The 17,248-nt window shown below is 34.2% G+C and overlaps 1 protein-coding gene across 1 annotated transcript in view; it reads left to right on the forward strand.

The window, feature by feature from the left end:
- Positions 1-211: 211 nt before the first annotated feature.
- Positions 212-17,248, forward strand: part of LOC118190605 (corticotropin-releasing hormone receptor 2-like) — a 696,181-nt gene continuing 679,144 nt past the window's right edge. The window contains exon 1 of the mRNA XM_085825357.1: positions 212-1,821. Within this exon, the coding sequence (XP_085681483.1) occupies positions 1,737-1,821 (85 nt within the window). The 5' untranslated portion in view covers positions 212-1,736. The remainder of the gene's footprint in view (positions 1,822-17,248) is intronic.

Consider the following 17,248-nt stretch of genomic DNA (forward strand, 5'->3'; position numbering starts at 1 on the left):
GGGATATATAGCGGTTATGCTGTGACTAAAAAACTTTCTGCGTAAATGCCTATTTCTCTTAGTAAAATGTCAACGGTAGTTTGAATTTCTGTATCACTTGGCGATAATTTGGCGATAAAAGCCAGTCCCTTTGGCGAACTTGGCTGTATAATATATCAACAGCGAGAAAACAGCGAACAACTTATTTGGTCAGAGTTTTCTACTGCGAGAAGAACCGTTTCATTGGAAGTCTGATCACGTGCTTTTCCATGTTGTTATCTAGAGCAACCGTATTTCAGAAATAAGTTTTGTTTTTATAAGTGCAGAATTAGGAAAAAGTTTTTAGATTTGTTGTTGGGAAAAATAATGTTTTTTGTAAGATTAGAAAAGTTTGCGTCAAGAAAGTGAGCACTTACATTATGATCATAAAAAAGCGAATTTATAAGTGTTTTAATACTGGATTAAATTAATAACTATATTTTGAGTCATCAAAACATATAACAGGTACAGAACATCAAAAATGTTTTTTTATTGTTTTTAGGCCCGAAAAAAAGAAATGAACTGTTATAGTTTTCTCATTTTATTGTTAAATGGGTAATAATGTGAACTGATTTTATATAAAATATATGATAATTTTTAGTTAAATTATTTTTGTATGATAAAAGAAATTACGGTAATACAAAGAAGCTTAATAACTGTTTTTCTCAGCTTTACTACTTAGGTATTTCTATTTATGACAGCTATCATAATACAAGGAGTGGAATAAAATTAATAAAGTATTTTCTTGAGATTTTAGTTTTGAAACTGTATTAAAACTAAAACTTTAATATCTTATTTTAAATTATTTTCTAATCTTTCTATATAAAATAGCTAAACTGAATGGTTGGTATAGCATTATAAATAAAGTAATATATTTTAACACCATGTAGTTTCATTTAAATTCTGATATCTGTATTAGAATCATTGATTTTGCTTTCGGATATGCATACTAATTCAACACTTGAAGATGTCTCAGATATAAAGTTTATATAAAAAGTATATATAAAGTTTACTTTTAGCTGCTGATTTTATTTCAGACATTGTATTAAGAGAAAAAGTGCATGTTTTCGAAACATTCCTCTCTTTGATGATTAATCTAATTTAATTATAAATGATAAAACTGAATAATAAGTAAAAATAATGAATACATTTTTGTTCTTAATAATTTAAAGAATAGAACAATTTACGTCATACTTAAAGTAGAAACATTAAAAAAATTAGAATTCCCAAATTCTATAACCACTCTGAACTTCGATTATTTACTTTTATGCCAACTTTTATTTAAATATGAAAATGCAACACGTTTTACATAGAGCAGATTAAATAAAATTATTCCATAGAATTTTTGTAATTTAACCTCAGGCGTTTCCTTCCGAGATCTAGATATGGAGATTTAAATACAAAAAGCTGCCTCAAATTTTATAACATGGAAAAAACACGTTCGATAACTTCATTCACGAAAATGCATATTCTTCTCAAAGGCATTCTTCTCAATTCTCTCTCTTCAAAAATGTGACGATAATTTATTAGGTTATCATTTATTCGCTGAAATTCATTAATATAACTGAGCTTATCAGGAATTTATATTTCGCAACATCAACTGCGAAAGTCATCTTTTTCAAGTTGAATACATTGGACTAATTGCAGAACTTTATTACATCAACTTGAACTTCTTAGTTACATCACTTCTCAGGACTGTAGCAATCTTGACAGCAGTCATGGCCGAGATAGAAGATATGATGATCTTGATGGAACAAGAAGAGGCAGAATGCCTAGAGAGATATAAGAATTTCTCATTACCAGGTAAGGTTATTTTATTTAATACTTAAATCTTTACCTTACGTTATTTCCTAAAAGAATATAACTGCAACCAACTAATTAGTACTCGTATTTAATAATGAGACGTATTTAATAATGAGAACATAATTAATATCTTAAAATTATAAGATGAAAGGCATTAATTCTATAATGTGCATAAATTCATTACTTGCTTGAAGTCAAAAAAATTTATTAATCTACAATATTTGCTTCAAAATTTATTTTTCAGAAACACGCTTTGTTGATTATTTGGCGAAATATTAATGCACTATAGTAATAATATTCTCTTCAGAAAATCTCAAAATGCTCGAAATAAATGATAGAGTTATGGGATACATATATAAGCATTTCAAATCTAAGCATTATTCGAAATTTTGTCTTAAAACATTGTACACTAAAACTTTAATGAATAATTTTCTAGAATAATATGATTGATATTGACACACCTTCGAAATTAAACTGAAAAAAATCAATTGTACCTTATATAGTTAATATGTAATAACTGTGTTGAACAATATAGGGCTTTATTTATTCTAATTTAAAGACTACCCAATGTATTCAAGGATTCGAAAAATAGTTATTAGGTATACGGTTTAAAAGGAAATGAAAGTCAAGAAAAAATATTTCATTTAAATTAACATGTAGTATCACTTGAAGCATTAAAAAATTCTTCAAGTAATTACAACGTTTTTAGAAATTTCATCTATATTTCGGATAATATGGTTTTCGTAATTTGAAATATACTAATGAACTACGTCTTATATTGAATACAGGTATGCAAATGTCAGATATAAATGCATGCAAAATTCAACTTTATTTTGTCAATAGGTTTAGATAATTTTGATGATATGAAATATATGAACAAATTCCGAAATATCATACAAAGAGATCCTTCTTCTTCAAAAGAAAGATAATTTTCGCAGAAAAATCAATATCAGGTTAAGGTTTATTATGTTATTTTTCATAAATTTTAACTTTTGCTTCAGCGATTCTCAAGTTAGAAATGTATAAAAACATCGACTCAGTTGCACATGAAACTGACATGAAATAATATTTAAAGGTTTATAATGCGAAGATAGAAAGTGGGCTACATAAAAGTTTACATATGCTTTGTTAACAGTAACAGGGACTGCAATAAATTTCGACCTTTCATTTTACAAAACATTTCAGTGCTGAATTTTTATCTCAAAATTACGTCGATTTTACAGCAGTTCTATGATTTATGTGTAATATTTTTGATTACACGTCTTCTGTCATTTCTGCTATATATCGCGATAATTAATGCAATAAACTGCCATAGTTATATTTTATGATATATCTAAAGCTTTTAATTAAAAATTAGGAAAACACTTTTAATTTTCATATATTTCTGACATATTTTAAAATCAAGTTTTCCACTTTTGTTTTACAAAACTCAATGATGATGATGCTCGCATTTATTTTTTCACGTATAAATAAATATATCTTCACCAGTTAAATATATGAATGTGCGTAATAAATAAATTTCGGAAATGCCAAACATCTTTGTTTTTTTGTAAATATACATGCGGAGAGACGAGTTTGTGACAAGTATATCAGCTTTTCGCCGTAATAGTTATTCAGATATTGCAAATGTTTTTTAAACGACATGCTAAAGTATGACATAACATTAAACGTCTGATAAATCCTAAATGCATGCATATTATTAAGGAGAAAGCATATACCTTTTATACAGGAAAAATATATAGGTTTTCGGAATCATGCTGTTTGTGTAAAATTGAAGACATGTTTGCATTCCATATATTTGAAAGTCTTTGTTTTCTGACTACAGCATTCTATCTTGTTTAATTTCATCAAAATCCTAATGTGATATATATATATATATATATATTGTTTTTTGCATTTAATATGAACTTTGCTGAGCTATGCCAACGCATAAATACTCATCGTAGCAATATTCATATCAACAATATAACTATCTCGAAATGCCTTATATAATATTTTGAGGGATCCACTTCTGTTTACTTTTTTAATATTCATGATATTTAATATAAGCAGATACATTAAGACTCGATTTCGATAAACTCTTTTTAATATCCAAATGCGCTTTTCAAAAATGTATAGAATTGGTATTTTTTAAACTATTATGCGTTTAATTTAGTTTTTGACTTTGGGTAGGGTGGATAATATACGTTAGACTCAGATGATATCGAAGACATCGATTAATATTAAATTTAGTTTTGAAAAGAATTTAGAAAACAGGTCTGAATTTTTCTACTTGGAATGCTTTATTTTTTCAGAATCTAATAGTCATCACAGAGTAAATGATCAGCCTTTGAGCCTTATGGTCTACGAATTCTAAGGATGTACAAATGAGAGCTCAAAATATGCTCACATGCAAATTAGCCTTTACCTTTTAAAAGAGTCTCGTAGTTGAATAGCTATTTTAACCCTTGCTGAAATGAAAGTAATAAAGCTTTTACATTGCCTAAAACAACCATATAAACTTATCAGAGTCTTTGCTAGAGGATTATTGGAATGAGAGAAGGCAGTGCTTGTATCCGGGTTATTGCCAGGCAAGTGGAAAACAATGTTTCTGTAAACGAAAGAGTAGGGTGGTGCTGATTCGAAGAAGGGCATAGGACGTTAAGGGAAGGCTCTAGATGTCCTATATAGACAGCGCTCAGAAAGAATTGCCAACTCTGGGATATCTCTGATTGATCGTTCTGCGTAATCTACAGCAATGGCGTAGCAATAGTCATTGATAACACTTTCGCCAATGTCGTTTGTCATAGCAAATGACCGGTTTCAGCTCTGAATTATGGAACACTGAATTATTTCTTAAGTTACCTTGCACATCTCAGCAACATACTGTCATACTGAAATGGTGCATCAAATAGCGTGCGTTACAGATGGGTGGCATAACAACGTCTCCTCTGATGAACCATGGCTTGTATACCAAATGATAGTCGCATATGTGCCCAACGTTGACAGCTGAGAGATGTAATCGTTCCACCGTTGACAGGTGAGAGATTTAATCGTGTCTATAATCATATCCGATATAGCATGCCAACAAAGAGGACTGTTGTATGGTTTGTCGTGAATTTAATAATACGACAGCCTTCATTAGTCTTCAAGCTAGCATAAAGAGAGATATGTCGGTGATAGTTTAAGATCAGTCGCATTTCTGCATTTTGTTTTCGAGGTATGGGAAAAATACTATTTGTTTATTGATTAGCAGATTAGCATCTAATTTTCTAATTAAACACTTGTTTATTAATGCACATTTTTAAAATACAATGTAAGTTCTAATGGCTAAAACATTTTTAAATTCTTAAACAACAGCTTCTGAAGACGAATAAAGAAGGTAAACATATAAATTGAAAAATATCTTCTTTTAATATTTTTCTGGATTATTCATTCTGATTACGAATACTTCACATTAGAACTCTTTCTATGAGCTGATAACATGCTGGTCGTTATTATGATATTGTAGAGACATTAGGAGTTTTGATGCTGAAAGACGTGAAAAAGGAGCAATGCCCTCGCTGGGACTCAAATCACGGAACTCTCGAATACGCGCCGAGTGGGCTGACCATTACACCACGAAGACATACTAAGAAGGCGGGAAAAATACTTTATATACTTGCCTTTTTAAAGGGCGACTGGGAATTAGTGGACTCGGTCATCAAATCCTGGTGGTGGAGAATCATCATCCACCACCTTTTTTTAGTTCGGGTGCCACTGTAGAGACATTAGGATTTTTGATGATGAAAGACATGAAAAATTAGCAATGCCCTCACCGGGACTTGCCGAGTGTGCTGACTACTACACCACGAAGGCGTGCTAAGAACGCGGGAGAAATACCTTATTATTATAAATATTTTAATAAAATCTTAAACAACTAATAAAGCTTACAAATGATGATTGAAATTACAACTCAAATTCTTAATAGACTCAGACAAAAAACTGATCTAGTTACAATTACACGCGAGTTCGTTTGCACTGTATACACCCTTGTAGGAGGTGAGTACTTACGTAAACTGTCGTTAACAATTTTCCCAGAGGTTCGGCTAATTCTTCTTGATATATTACACCATTTCTTATGATAAAATAGTCCTGAAGTGTAGTAGGAAGGTACGTTATATTAAAGGTTCCCTAATTCTTAGCTTACCACAATTTATAGTCCAAAAATGTGCTCTGCAAGTCGTCATACGAAGCAGCTGGATCGTAAGAACACACACTTGACCCAGGCAGGTGTCTGAATCATTGAAGACTCATAAGAAATCTCTGAGTCGCAGTACCTAAGAACATGGCAAGATTGTTGCTCATCACGTCGTAGTCGGAAACAGAGATTCAGGATTTTCTCAAGCAGGAGATGTCAAGCAAACATTTACTTTTCCCTCCACCACACACTAAATAGCAGCTCGACAATAGTTCAGATGATCATCATTCAAGGGAGCCAATCTATCCTAGGCTATTTTTCTTCGTTCTGACTCCCCCCCCGCCCCAAAATCCCTCCAACTATCTATATTTTCTATGCGTCCTTTCTTCTTCCTCACCTTAAATAATATCCGTTATCCGTACAAACACTGTAAGGTATTTCTCCCGCCTTCTTAGTGCGCCTTCGTGGTGTAGGGGTCAGCACGCTCTACGCGTATTCAAGAGGTCCCTGGTTCGAGTCCCGCTGAGGACATTGTTCGCTTTTCAACTCTTCTGCTTTTCAAAATAGCCTAATGTCTTTACAGTGGCGCCAGAACTAAAAATGGTGGTGGATGATGATTTTTCGCCACCAGGATTTGGCGATTGGGTCCCCTAAGACATCAGTTGCCCTTTAAAACGGGGACTATATAAAGTATTTCTCCCGCCTTCGTGGTGTAGTGGTCTGCACGCTAGGTTGCGTATTCCAGAGATCCGTGGTTCGATTCCCGGCGAAGGTGTTGCTCATTTTTCATATCTCCTGCTTTCAACAATAACTTAACGCCTCTACAAAATCTCATCGTTTCCGTCTTAATTTTTCGGATACTTTGTTTTCTTTTTTCTTTTTGTCGATAATATTTTCCCTTCTCTGTGTTGTCAGTCAAAACTTACATTTGACACTGATACGCCTATTAACTGTATTGAAGTGTATAATGGGTACTGCTTTGAGATTCGAATGATTTTTAAGCATAGTTTAATTTATATACCCTGGAAACAAATGATTTTTATATTCCTCCTAGGCATTTTAAGAAAAATAGTCCAGTTGTAGTGAGGACTGAGAAATTAAGTTTTTATTTCCAACTCGATCGTCAATTATGCAGGTGCTCCGCGCGTTCTTTAAAGACCGCATTGCATGGCTCATCGTTAGGTGCTCTCAATATTGGGCAGGAGACATAGGTTAAGCAACGCTCGGTGGTCGTAATGCAACAGTGTTCCGAAATCCGCAACCTGTCGATGGCTAACTAAATAGTTTCTCACTGACATCATACAGGGAAAATGGAGATAGACTAATCGTTTTCCCTCTGCACAACAAGTAAATAAAAAATAAATATCGTTCTATAAATAAAGACCTAGAATACTTTCGTGATGCTTGTAACAACATGTATATATACGTGCAACTTGAAATATGTCCAAGAAATTAAGGCAATAGATTAAAATTACAGAAATCCAGGTATAAAATATCAAAGGCATTTGGGCATTAAAATCAAGAAAGTATATCTTACACATCCCACTTTTCAGAAATTTCGACTTTCTTAGTGAAACTCCGTGCCGGTCAGAGAGTTGGCACTGACTCCCCTGTGAATGTCTGAATTAACGAGGTTCTAAGCCTTACCCACCTCCTACAAGTTACAGGAATCCATGTTCGTATATTTTATACCCCCAGAGCCGAGACTGTCGAAATACAGATGCTAGCCAGACAAATAAACGACTCCTTGAAATAGGAATTTTATAATAATACTGAACACACGTTCCTTATGGAATGACTTGATATTTTATTGGCATTATTATATATTTCATCAATTACGAGTATCACAAAGAACTGATCTTTCAGTTACTCTTTTCTAAAGCCTCTCATTATCAGAAAAATCGCAAAAACGAATCAAATATAAAATGCCGCAGAAATGCTACTAAACTGATAATGACCACTGAACGTATAAAAAAACCCAATAAATGTTACTATTTGAGTTCATTTTAGAACTGTCTACATAATACATTATTCTATATATATTTTTTAAAAGATACATGCCAAACAGCTGATTTATTTGCAATTTTTATATCTCTCCCTTACTACATTAAATTCTTCCGATACCTCATGAATTTTAAGCAGCTGTAACAATAACTTTTATTGTTTGTACAAAGGAAAAAAGAAGACACTTCATAAAAGGTTTTATGATATTAAAAAAAATGTGGGAACACGCATTTGCAACTAAGTGAAAAAGAAAATAATAATGGACAAATTTAGATCCGACGCAGAAAAAAGATAATATTGAATAAATGGTACTAAAAGCTACCTTTAGTTGTGAAATACGAGATGAAGTTTCATTTTATCTCTTATATCGATTCTGATAATAAAACAATTTAGAAGGATCTTTGAAGTTAAAAAATAAGTAGTGATCACAAATAAGTTTGAAAACATGATGTATTGCTGTAATAGGAAAAAGATGCGGCATAGCAGCAAAACGATTTAATCATTAACTCAACTAGAATCAAATTATTTGTGTTTTAAATGCAACAATTTATATCGTGGAACAGTACTTCAATCCTAAAATATTATTTCGTGTCGTATAGAAAAGATATGTACAAATTTCTTCTTTATCGACTTCTATTTCTTTTTATTTTCCTTCATAAAAGTAAAGGAAACATCGTAACAGCAAAAAATTTCGGGTGTGAAATTTCAACGGAAACATCCATTTTGGCCGTTCTAGAATCCATTTGGGCGATTGTTTTGCAAGACGATTTGTACGTACGGATAGAATAAAAGATCAAAACGAATTGTAATTTGGATTCAGAAGGAATTTTTGCGTGCGTGTGTATAATGCATCTCGCGTAACTCAAAGCGATAAGCCGTAGAATGTTGAAATTTTGTACATGGGACGGGACTATTATAGCACCTAGTTGCTCCCCTCCTTTTTACTGTTAGTCGGTAGTACTACTCTGAAACACACACACACACACACACCTAACTCCTTACCAAACCCTAACCAAAAATCCTTACCGGGTCTTTATTTTCGCAATTGTTGGTCGAAGACATACATTTCCAGTTACAAAAATGTTTCAAATGACGAAAACATTCATGTTTTGGCAATGAAAAAAAAAAAAAAAAAAAAAAAAAAAAAAAAAAAAAAAACAACACATTGATTTTCGAAGAATAACGAAGTTTAATTTTTAATGCCGTCTCCTGGTTCCTGTAGTTATATTTGAGGAAGCTTTATATACGTTATGAAAATATGAAAAAACAAAATTATAAAAAATTTGACCTCCGTACTACAAAAATATACCGACCAGGATATTTAATATAAAAATTTGCAATTTTTGATGTCATTTTCAACTTGTCTTGAGGGATCGGTCAACTAAATTAGAATAATTCGAAGAAATAAGTTAAAATGAAATGCAGCAAAAAATGTGTATAATTTGATAAGCCGTACAAGGAAGTACTGTGGTATCTTCATCAGATTTTTTTCTCTCCTGCTGAAAGAAGGCATGTGTGCGAATTAAATGTATAAGGTATTTCTCACGCTTTCCTAGCGTGCCTTCGTGGACATAGCGGTTCCTAGTGAACCTAGTGGTTCTGCACGCTGGGCTGATATTCCAGAGGTCCGTGGTTCGATTCCCAGCGAAGGCGTTTGCTATTTTTCATCTCTCTGGCTTCCAAAAATACTTAATATCTCTACAATGGCGCCTGAACTAAAAGGATGGCGGATGGTGATTTCTCCACATCCAAGATTTGGCGACTAGGTCCCCTAAAACCCTAGTCGCCCTTTAAAAAGGGGAGTATATAAGGTATTTCTATCGCTTTCCTAGAGTGACTTCGTGGTGCAGTAGTTCTGCCCGCTGGGCCGGTATTCCAGAGGTCCGTGGTTCGATTCCCGGTGAAGGCGGTTGCTAATTTTTCATCTCTCCTCCTTCTAAAACAGTACCTAATGTCTCTACAGATGTACGCACAGTTACAGCACCTGAGATATTAGTAAAAATATTGATTAAGACTTAGTAAAAATATTGATTATTCTTTTATTAGGAAATGTTTGTAGAACAGTATAATCATTTTAAAGCTTAATAGCTAGTAAAAACAGTATTTTCTGTTTTTGTTTCCAAGCAAGTTCGTTAAAATACTTCTTATTTTCTTATTTGAATGCAAATCACTTCATTTCAGTATTCAAACAAGAGTTTTGCGTGGGAGTAAAGAATTTAAATTAAAATCTTAAAAAACTATTCTTTGAGTTTTCAAGAAAAATATATTTTTGAGAAACTGAAAATGTACTGCTTACTTTGTGTCTATGCATATTTGGCTTCTCGTAAAATGGAGTTTTAAGTAGAAGATGGACACAATGAGTTCATGGAACAAGCTGTATAAGGTATAGAGTATTAGTACCCTGTAGAGACATTAGGATTTTTTGAAAGCAGGAAAGATGAAAAATTAGCAAACGTCTTCGCCGGGAATCGAGCCACGGATATCTGGAATTCCTTCCGAGCGTGCAGAACCACTACACCACGAAGGCACGCTAAGAAAATGGGAGAAATACCTTATAACCTGAAATCAACTGTTTTTTAACTGAAGAAAAATAAAGAAGTTTTTAAATAGAATTTGAGAAATAAGTTTTTGACATCTAAAGAAAAATAGTTTGAACACAGATTTTTTAAAAAGATGCAGGTTTTTAAATTAATGAGTTCATTCTTCACCAGGACAAGGGACCAGGACCTTCTCTTTAATATATATAATGAAGTGATACAGCTACTTCGCAGCTGAATTACCGAAGCCTATAGCCAGCTTAGGATAATTTCTGTTTGAAGTGATTGATATCTCAGAGATTTAAACTACCAGTATTAACTGCGAAAGAATGCGGTGACGCCATAAAATACAACAAAATGCGGGCTCGACATTTCAAATTTATATCGGCGGGAGACGTCCCTCAGCCGCATATTAGGGATATTAGGCGTGGCTACGTGTTAGGGTTCCACGCCTACCCGTCTAGCATTGTAGACAGAAGAAATGGGTAAAATCGCGTATTTTTAGGATCGGATCAGAATCGTTCTTTCACCGAACTGAATAAGTTTTTTTAATGACTTATCATTCTCTATGAATAACCTTGATGAAAAACATCAAAAACGAAGAGTGAATCAAGGGTGATTAGCGAGGGCACAGCGAAACGCGGAAAGAATGGAATGAGCAGTGGGATCGAGAACGGTTAGCAAGGCTGATATGGACAGAGGAAAGAATAGAACGAACAGTGGGATATGAAATATCGACTCAATCAAACGAAGTGATTTTTTTAATTGTAGTTCTGAGACTCCATAAACTTCCTTTCTACATAGAATTAACAATAAACTTCTAGAATTAAAAATTTTAATGAATTAAAAGTTTCACAAAGATGGGAAATCATGAAAATTAAACTCTCTTTTAACACGGCAGAAGAAACATTCTTCCCTAAAATAGGAATCGATCTTTCCTGATCTTCTTCCAAAAACAGCTCTCGGTGGGTGAGCTCTAAGCCAATTACGCTCTTTATCGCGTTTCAGGCTTTCGCTCGCTCAGTAGAGTGAATCAGTTCGTGAAGTGTTTGCTTGCACTTAGTACTGTTGACATGATTTCTGGACATGATCGTTGACATGTTTACTAATGTTGACATGATCACTAACATGCATACACTTAGTATCATTAACATGATCGCTAATATGCTTGCACTTTGTATTGTTGATATGATCTCTGGCATTATTGTTAGTCTGTTTGACATGATCGCCCTTAACATCCCTGACATAATCGTTGAGATGATTGCTAACATGCGTGCACTTAGTATCATTGATATGATCGCTGAAAAGTTTGCACTTGGTTTCGATGACATGATCGCCAACATGTTGCACTTAGCATCACTGACCTAATCGTTGATTTTTAAAATTAAATAAAATAATTTTAAATACATTTTTTTAATATTATTATTTGTAATTAACCGGACGGAAAGCCTATATAAAAATTTAATTTTGTGTAATTTTACTAAACGGTATTACACGACCAAAATTATCGTAATCTCATATATTTTATCGTGTTTCCTCGTATATTTTCCTTACATCCTCTTACCATGTTAGAGCCAGGCTCTGTAAATTAAAAAAATATTCGAGGTGATTTACCCCTGCTACATGCAAAGGTTAGGCCAAATCATTCCTTCCTAGCTGTTGAACTTTTATTTATGGAAGATTTAAGGCCTAAAGAGCGAAAGAGACAACAGTAAGAACAGGCGCTCTTCAAGTTACAGGGAAGTAGAAATGAAGATATCTTTTCAGATATTTGTATTGTTAATGTTACTATGTAGTCTTAATGGAATATCTTCTTATATAAATTGTATTATAAATTTCTTGCTTGTTTGTTTTAATTTTTATGTTAAACCTCATCATTTTAATTTTTTTTTCTGTTTGTAATTCTCTATCTTTTCTTCCTAAGATACTTGCTCTCTAGCTTAGGAAATAAAACGTTTAGTTAGCACATACGAATTTTCCCAAACATTTTAACCTAATCCATTTAAAATTGATGCAGGAAGATACAAATATTTTAGATTAAGTTTGACTGATTTATTATTACTTCAACATCACTTTATATCGCATTTGTTTATGATCCAATGTAATTTTTATAATCTAATAATTACATTCTAATTTGATTTCATGTATTATCTGTTATTTGTGAACAGTAATATGTCTGCAAAATATATTCACTTTACATTACTTTAAGCATCTGGACGTTAAAAATCCAAAATCTTTCTACTCTCTTTGTTGTTTTAAGACTACCCTTTGATGTTCTACCAGTAGGCACAGTGCTTTGATATCATTTATGTCCAATTTAAAGACTAAGCGGAAGAAGAATAAAACACCCAACCCATTTCGTTTCGTGTGCTGAGCACGTTTATACGTTACAGAAATTCGATTGAACGAGACCCCAGAGAGTAGTACATTTTCAGACATTCTTCGAACATTCATGTTTAAATTCTTACGATGCTTTAGTCAAAGTTTATACTAAGTTAACTGAAGCTCTTTGGAAAATTACTTACTTTAAATGTTTTTATGTGCTCTAAATTTGAGACGACATTTTGGATTTTGAACCCAAATGCTTTTTTTAATGCGTCTGAATTAGACATTTGACAGTGGCAAGGAATATATAGTTTATATTAATAGGAGTGATGCCTTTGCGAAAAACTGGCGAAATGTATTACGAGGTATCTTTTTAGTTCTTTAGCCAGTTATTTTATGTTAAACAGCTTTTCTATTCTCCTCATTTCCATTTTCCTGCCAGAATGTAAATTTCTAGTCCGCGCGTTGTTCAAATGAGGTAGAAAGAAGACAGTATTTAAAGGAAGGTTTTTCAGAGGGTAGAATCAGAATGTGTTCTGCCTGCTGAAGGCAGAATACAATTGTGCACCGTTAGGCTAATTTACTTTTCTTAATTCAAGTTAATCCATAGTCTTTGATTTAAACCAAAGTTGTTGGCTTTTGTAATCACGATTGGGGCTGTCTATTAACTTTTATTTTGAGTCAAATAAAACGGTCCTTTACACCATTTCCGTACCTCCGTGGTACTTAAGAGATATAGAGATAATTCACTCCCAGACTTTACAATGTTTCGTACAGTGTGTGTTAGCAAAGAAGATGAAACGTCACAGAACCTTATGCTAATGAACCAATTATTATGATTTTGATCTTTACTATAACTTCTTTCCGTAATCCCGTAATCATCACCAGAATGCAGTTTAGCTTAAAGTGTATTTAAACTGAGGCATCTTGAATTTTCATTGACAGAGCTCCTAGCAGTCGCGTCTGCTGTTAGTAATTTAGCCAGCTCTGCTTCAGATTAATATCCTGGTTTTAGCATTCCCGCTAGCCAATGCTTTAAATGACGAAGCGGCAAAGTACTTTGAACCAGCTTATTCTATTAAATGTATAGTCTTAGCTACTACTACTCACTCCGAAGACATGAATTTATAATGGCCTTAGCCATATCTGAAAAACGAAGTACACAAGAAAATAAATGAAATCAAGTTGAACTAAATCTGGCTGCGTCCACAAGGCAGAAAAATGCATAAGCTAATTAGTGTAATAAAGAGAAGAATATGTCTCATTAAGCCCTTGTTTAAATCATTTCACATATGAACCTTTCCTACTTATTACTAAGAAATATTTCTTCCTCAGCCAAGTACACTGGTGTGCTAAAATTAAAGATGAGACGGATTTTTCAATATAACGTTGTGCAAAAGCCTTCCAAATCAACAAAAATAATACCATAAGATCCCGAAGATGTAAACACATGGTATGGTTAATGTAAGCGAAACTTCCCAATAAAGAAATCAAAATGCAAGAAAGGAACTTTGTTAAAAAAGCAGCATGGAGCACAGTGCAACAGAAAGCCAAAGCATCCATGTGGCAGGAGTCCAGCAAGAAACATCCAGCCTTTAGAAGTGGATATGAGCTCTCCAGACGGCTGTGAAGATGTCACATCCATTTGTACATGCTGTATATGAGGTTGTCTAATGCATTGTTAAGGCATTGCTGTCCATTCCTCTTGTAGCAACAGTCGCAGCTCCGGAATCGTTACTGGCAATAAGTTAAGTGCTGCCACGCGTCTCTGTAGAAAGTACCATACATGCTCAATGGCATTTAGATCCAGAGACCTTGTAAATCAATCCATGTGTTCAGTATCCTCACTCTCCAACAGCTCTTCGACAGCAACTTTGCGATGAGGTGGAGTGTGGTCGTCCATGAAGAGGAACTGAGCACTTATAGCAGCTCCGAAAAGAGGCATGTAAGAGAACTTCATTACGATAGAAGTCTGAAACTCCTTGGAAGACGTGAAGGCTTCCCAGACGAAACCTCCGCGACCTCCAAATCGGTCCCTTTTGATGATTTTGAAGAGCTTATTGCGTATCCCCTCTCCCTCCAAATGTGTATGCGTCTAGACTAAGACTAAATCTGCTTTCATCCGTAAAGAGTACTCCACCCCATTCATTATCTGTCAAATTCTGATGTTCCCTGCACTCCGGAAAAAAGCCTTCTCCGATGAGCAGGCGTTACTGGTGTACACAATACAAGTTGTCGTGCAAACAGACCACTATTTTGCTGCCTCCTGGCCATGGTAAAACGCAATATCGGTCATCCGATCGCATGTTCCACGTGTCTTGAGACTTCTCCCGCTGTTTGCTGACTGTTTCTTCTTCCCTATAGGGTAATATACTGGTCTTCTGTTGCTGTGGTTACTCGTGGACGACCACTGCGGAACCGTCAGACAGCTGTTCCTGTAGTTTGAAACGCTCTCCAAAGTCGTGAAACAATGCTGTGAGCAATCTCGAACACCATAGCCGCCCTAGCCACACTTCGACCTTTCTCCGTCTTTACAAAGATTCGACCTCAGATAAAAGCATCCATATATCGTCTAGCAGATTTCTTTTTCAACATTTCACACCGATGCAGCAACTCGACGTCGTTTAAACTGATATAGGCTGTGTAATACACTGTGGCACTCGCTGAACACTGGTAGTTTGGTCCGAGGTTCGAATTCCGCCAACGGCATAGCTGCATGAGTGTTTTCGTGGTTTGCCGCATGTGTAAGGTATATACAAGCCAGTTTCCTGTAGAAAGTCCCTTCAAAAAGGCCTCCCTTACCTCAGACACATAGCCTTCGAGACTTAACCGTAATAAAACCTTCTGTTTAGTGTTTGTAGAAATTCGGCCACAAAAGCGATCTTACTCTGTGAAAACAAGCAGGAAAATGTTTTGTGATATTTTTATATTTAATGTTTTACCAAAGTCTGTTATTTCCACTGAAACATTCGATGGCTCTCAAATCATTTTTGCAAGCAGGTATTATTAAATTTCATTAACTCTACTACTTTTTTACAATATTCCTTATTTTAAAATCCAAAGAAATAATTTCGTTTATTATAAAGGCATTAAAGTTTAATTTCACTGAAAATTTCAACTAATTTTAAAGGATTTCTCAGAATTCCTTTTAAAATAATAATTTTACGGAAGCTTAATATTTTTTCAATGCAAAAGTTAAATATGTAAAACAGAATATTCAAGAGTTCAAAAGGGCGTACAGCGATAATTATAAAGAATATCCAGAAAGACAATGGATTTTGAAAACTGGAGAATACTTTTGATACATGTAGTAGAAAATATTAGTATTTCTTTTATGATTTAACTTTTCTTAAAAAAAAAAAAAAAAAAAAAGGCTTGGAAAAAAAACCTCTTAGCTTATTTTCTAAAGAAACTTAAGTTTAATCAGATGGGTTACCGAATGATATATTTTGAATAACCTGCTTTATTTTCACAAACATACTGCTGGGATTTTCCTTATTTTAGATTTTTGACCTTCGTTTTGTAACTTAGCTTATCTCTGAATAAATTAATTTGTTTTTATGTCATTCTACGTTGGATGTATTGAATGCATTGCCACGAGTTTCGAAATTTGCCACATTGTTTCGATAGCTTACTTTATATTCATTTCTTCCCGTCAAAGGTATTTTCTAGACAATTTTCATAAGAAGTATGTTTTCATTTTTACTTCCTTGTAAGAAGTAAAGGCAGTATTGTAATCGCAAAAAACTTCGGGTATCATATTTCAACGAAAGTACACTTTTAAACCGTCTCGAATCCATGCGAACGATGTTTTCGCGTGACATCTATACCTATGGACAGAATAAAGGTTTCTTTTTTCCAAAATGGATTGTAAAATGGATTTGAAATGTATTCAGAAGACATTTTTCCTTGACTTCTGTTCGTACGTACGACGTATGTATGTATCTCTCATAACTCTAAAACGAATAGCCTCAGAACGTTGAAATTCTGTATGAACTGCTATAGCATGTAGTTGTGCACCTTCCGTTTTGGTTGTAATCAGTCACACCAAAAGTGTATATATATACACTCATTCTCTTACCCGGTTCAGTTTTGTCAGGTTTCTCAGGTTCTCAGGTTCAGCAGGCTAGATAAGCGATAAGCGATAAGCAACGGAGGACGTGGGCACTGTCCCTTTACCAAAAGGTTAATCGGTATAGCACCACGTCCACCTATATCTAGAGCCTAAAGAGGAATTACAAGACGCCACGCGCCGGGCGCCCAAACCCAGAGCCAAATTCAACCCGGGGGCAGTCCAACAGACTAAATGCCCACGAAAGACAGTCCCAACAACCGCCCAGGCCCCACATTTATTAAATAAAATAACAAAAGCATGCAGGGCCAAAAAGGGCGAGTTTGGACA

Source organism: Stegodyphus dumicola, chromosome 1, assembly GCF_044657685.1.
Source record: "Stegodyphus dumicola isolate Sdum_Otavi_A_Nest chromosome 1, ASM4465768v1".
NCBI lineage: Eukaryota > Metazoa > Arthropoda > Arachnida > Araneae > Eresidae > Stegodyphus > Stegodyphus dumicola.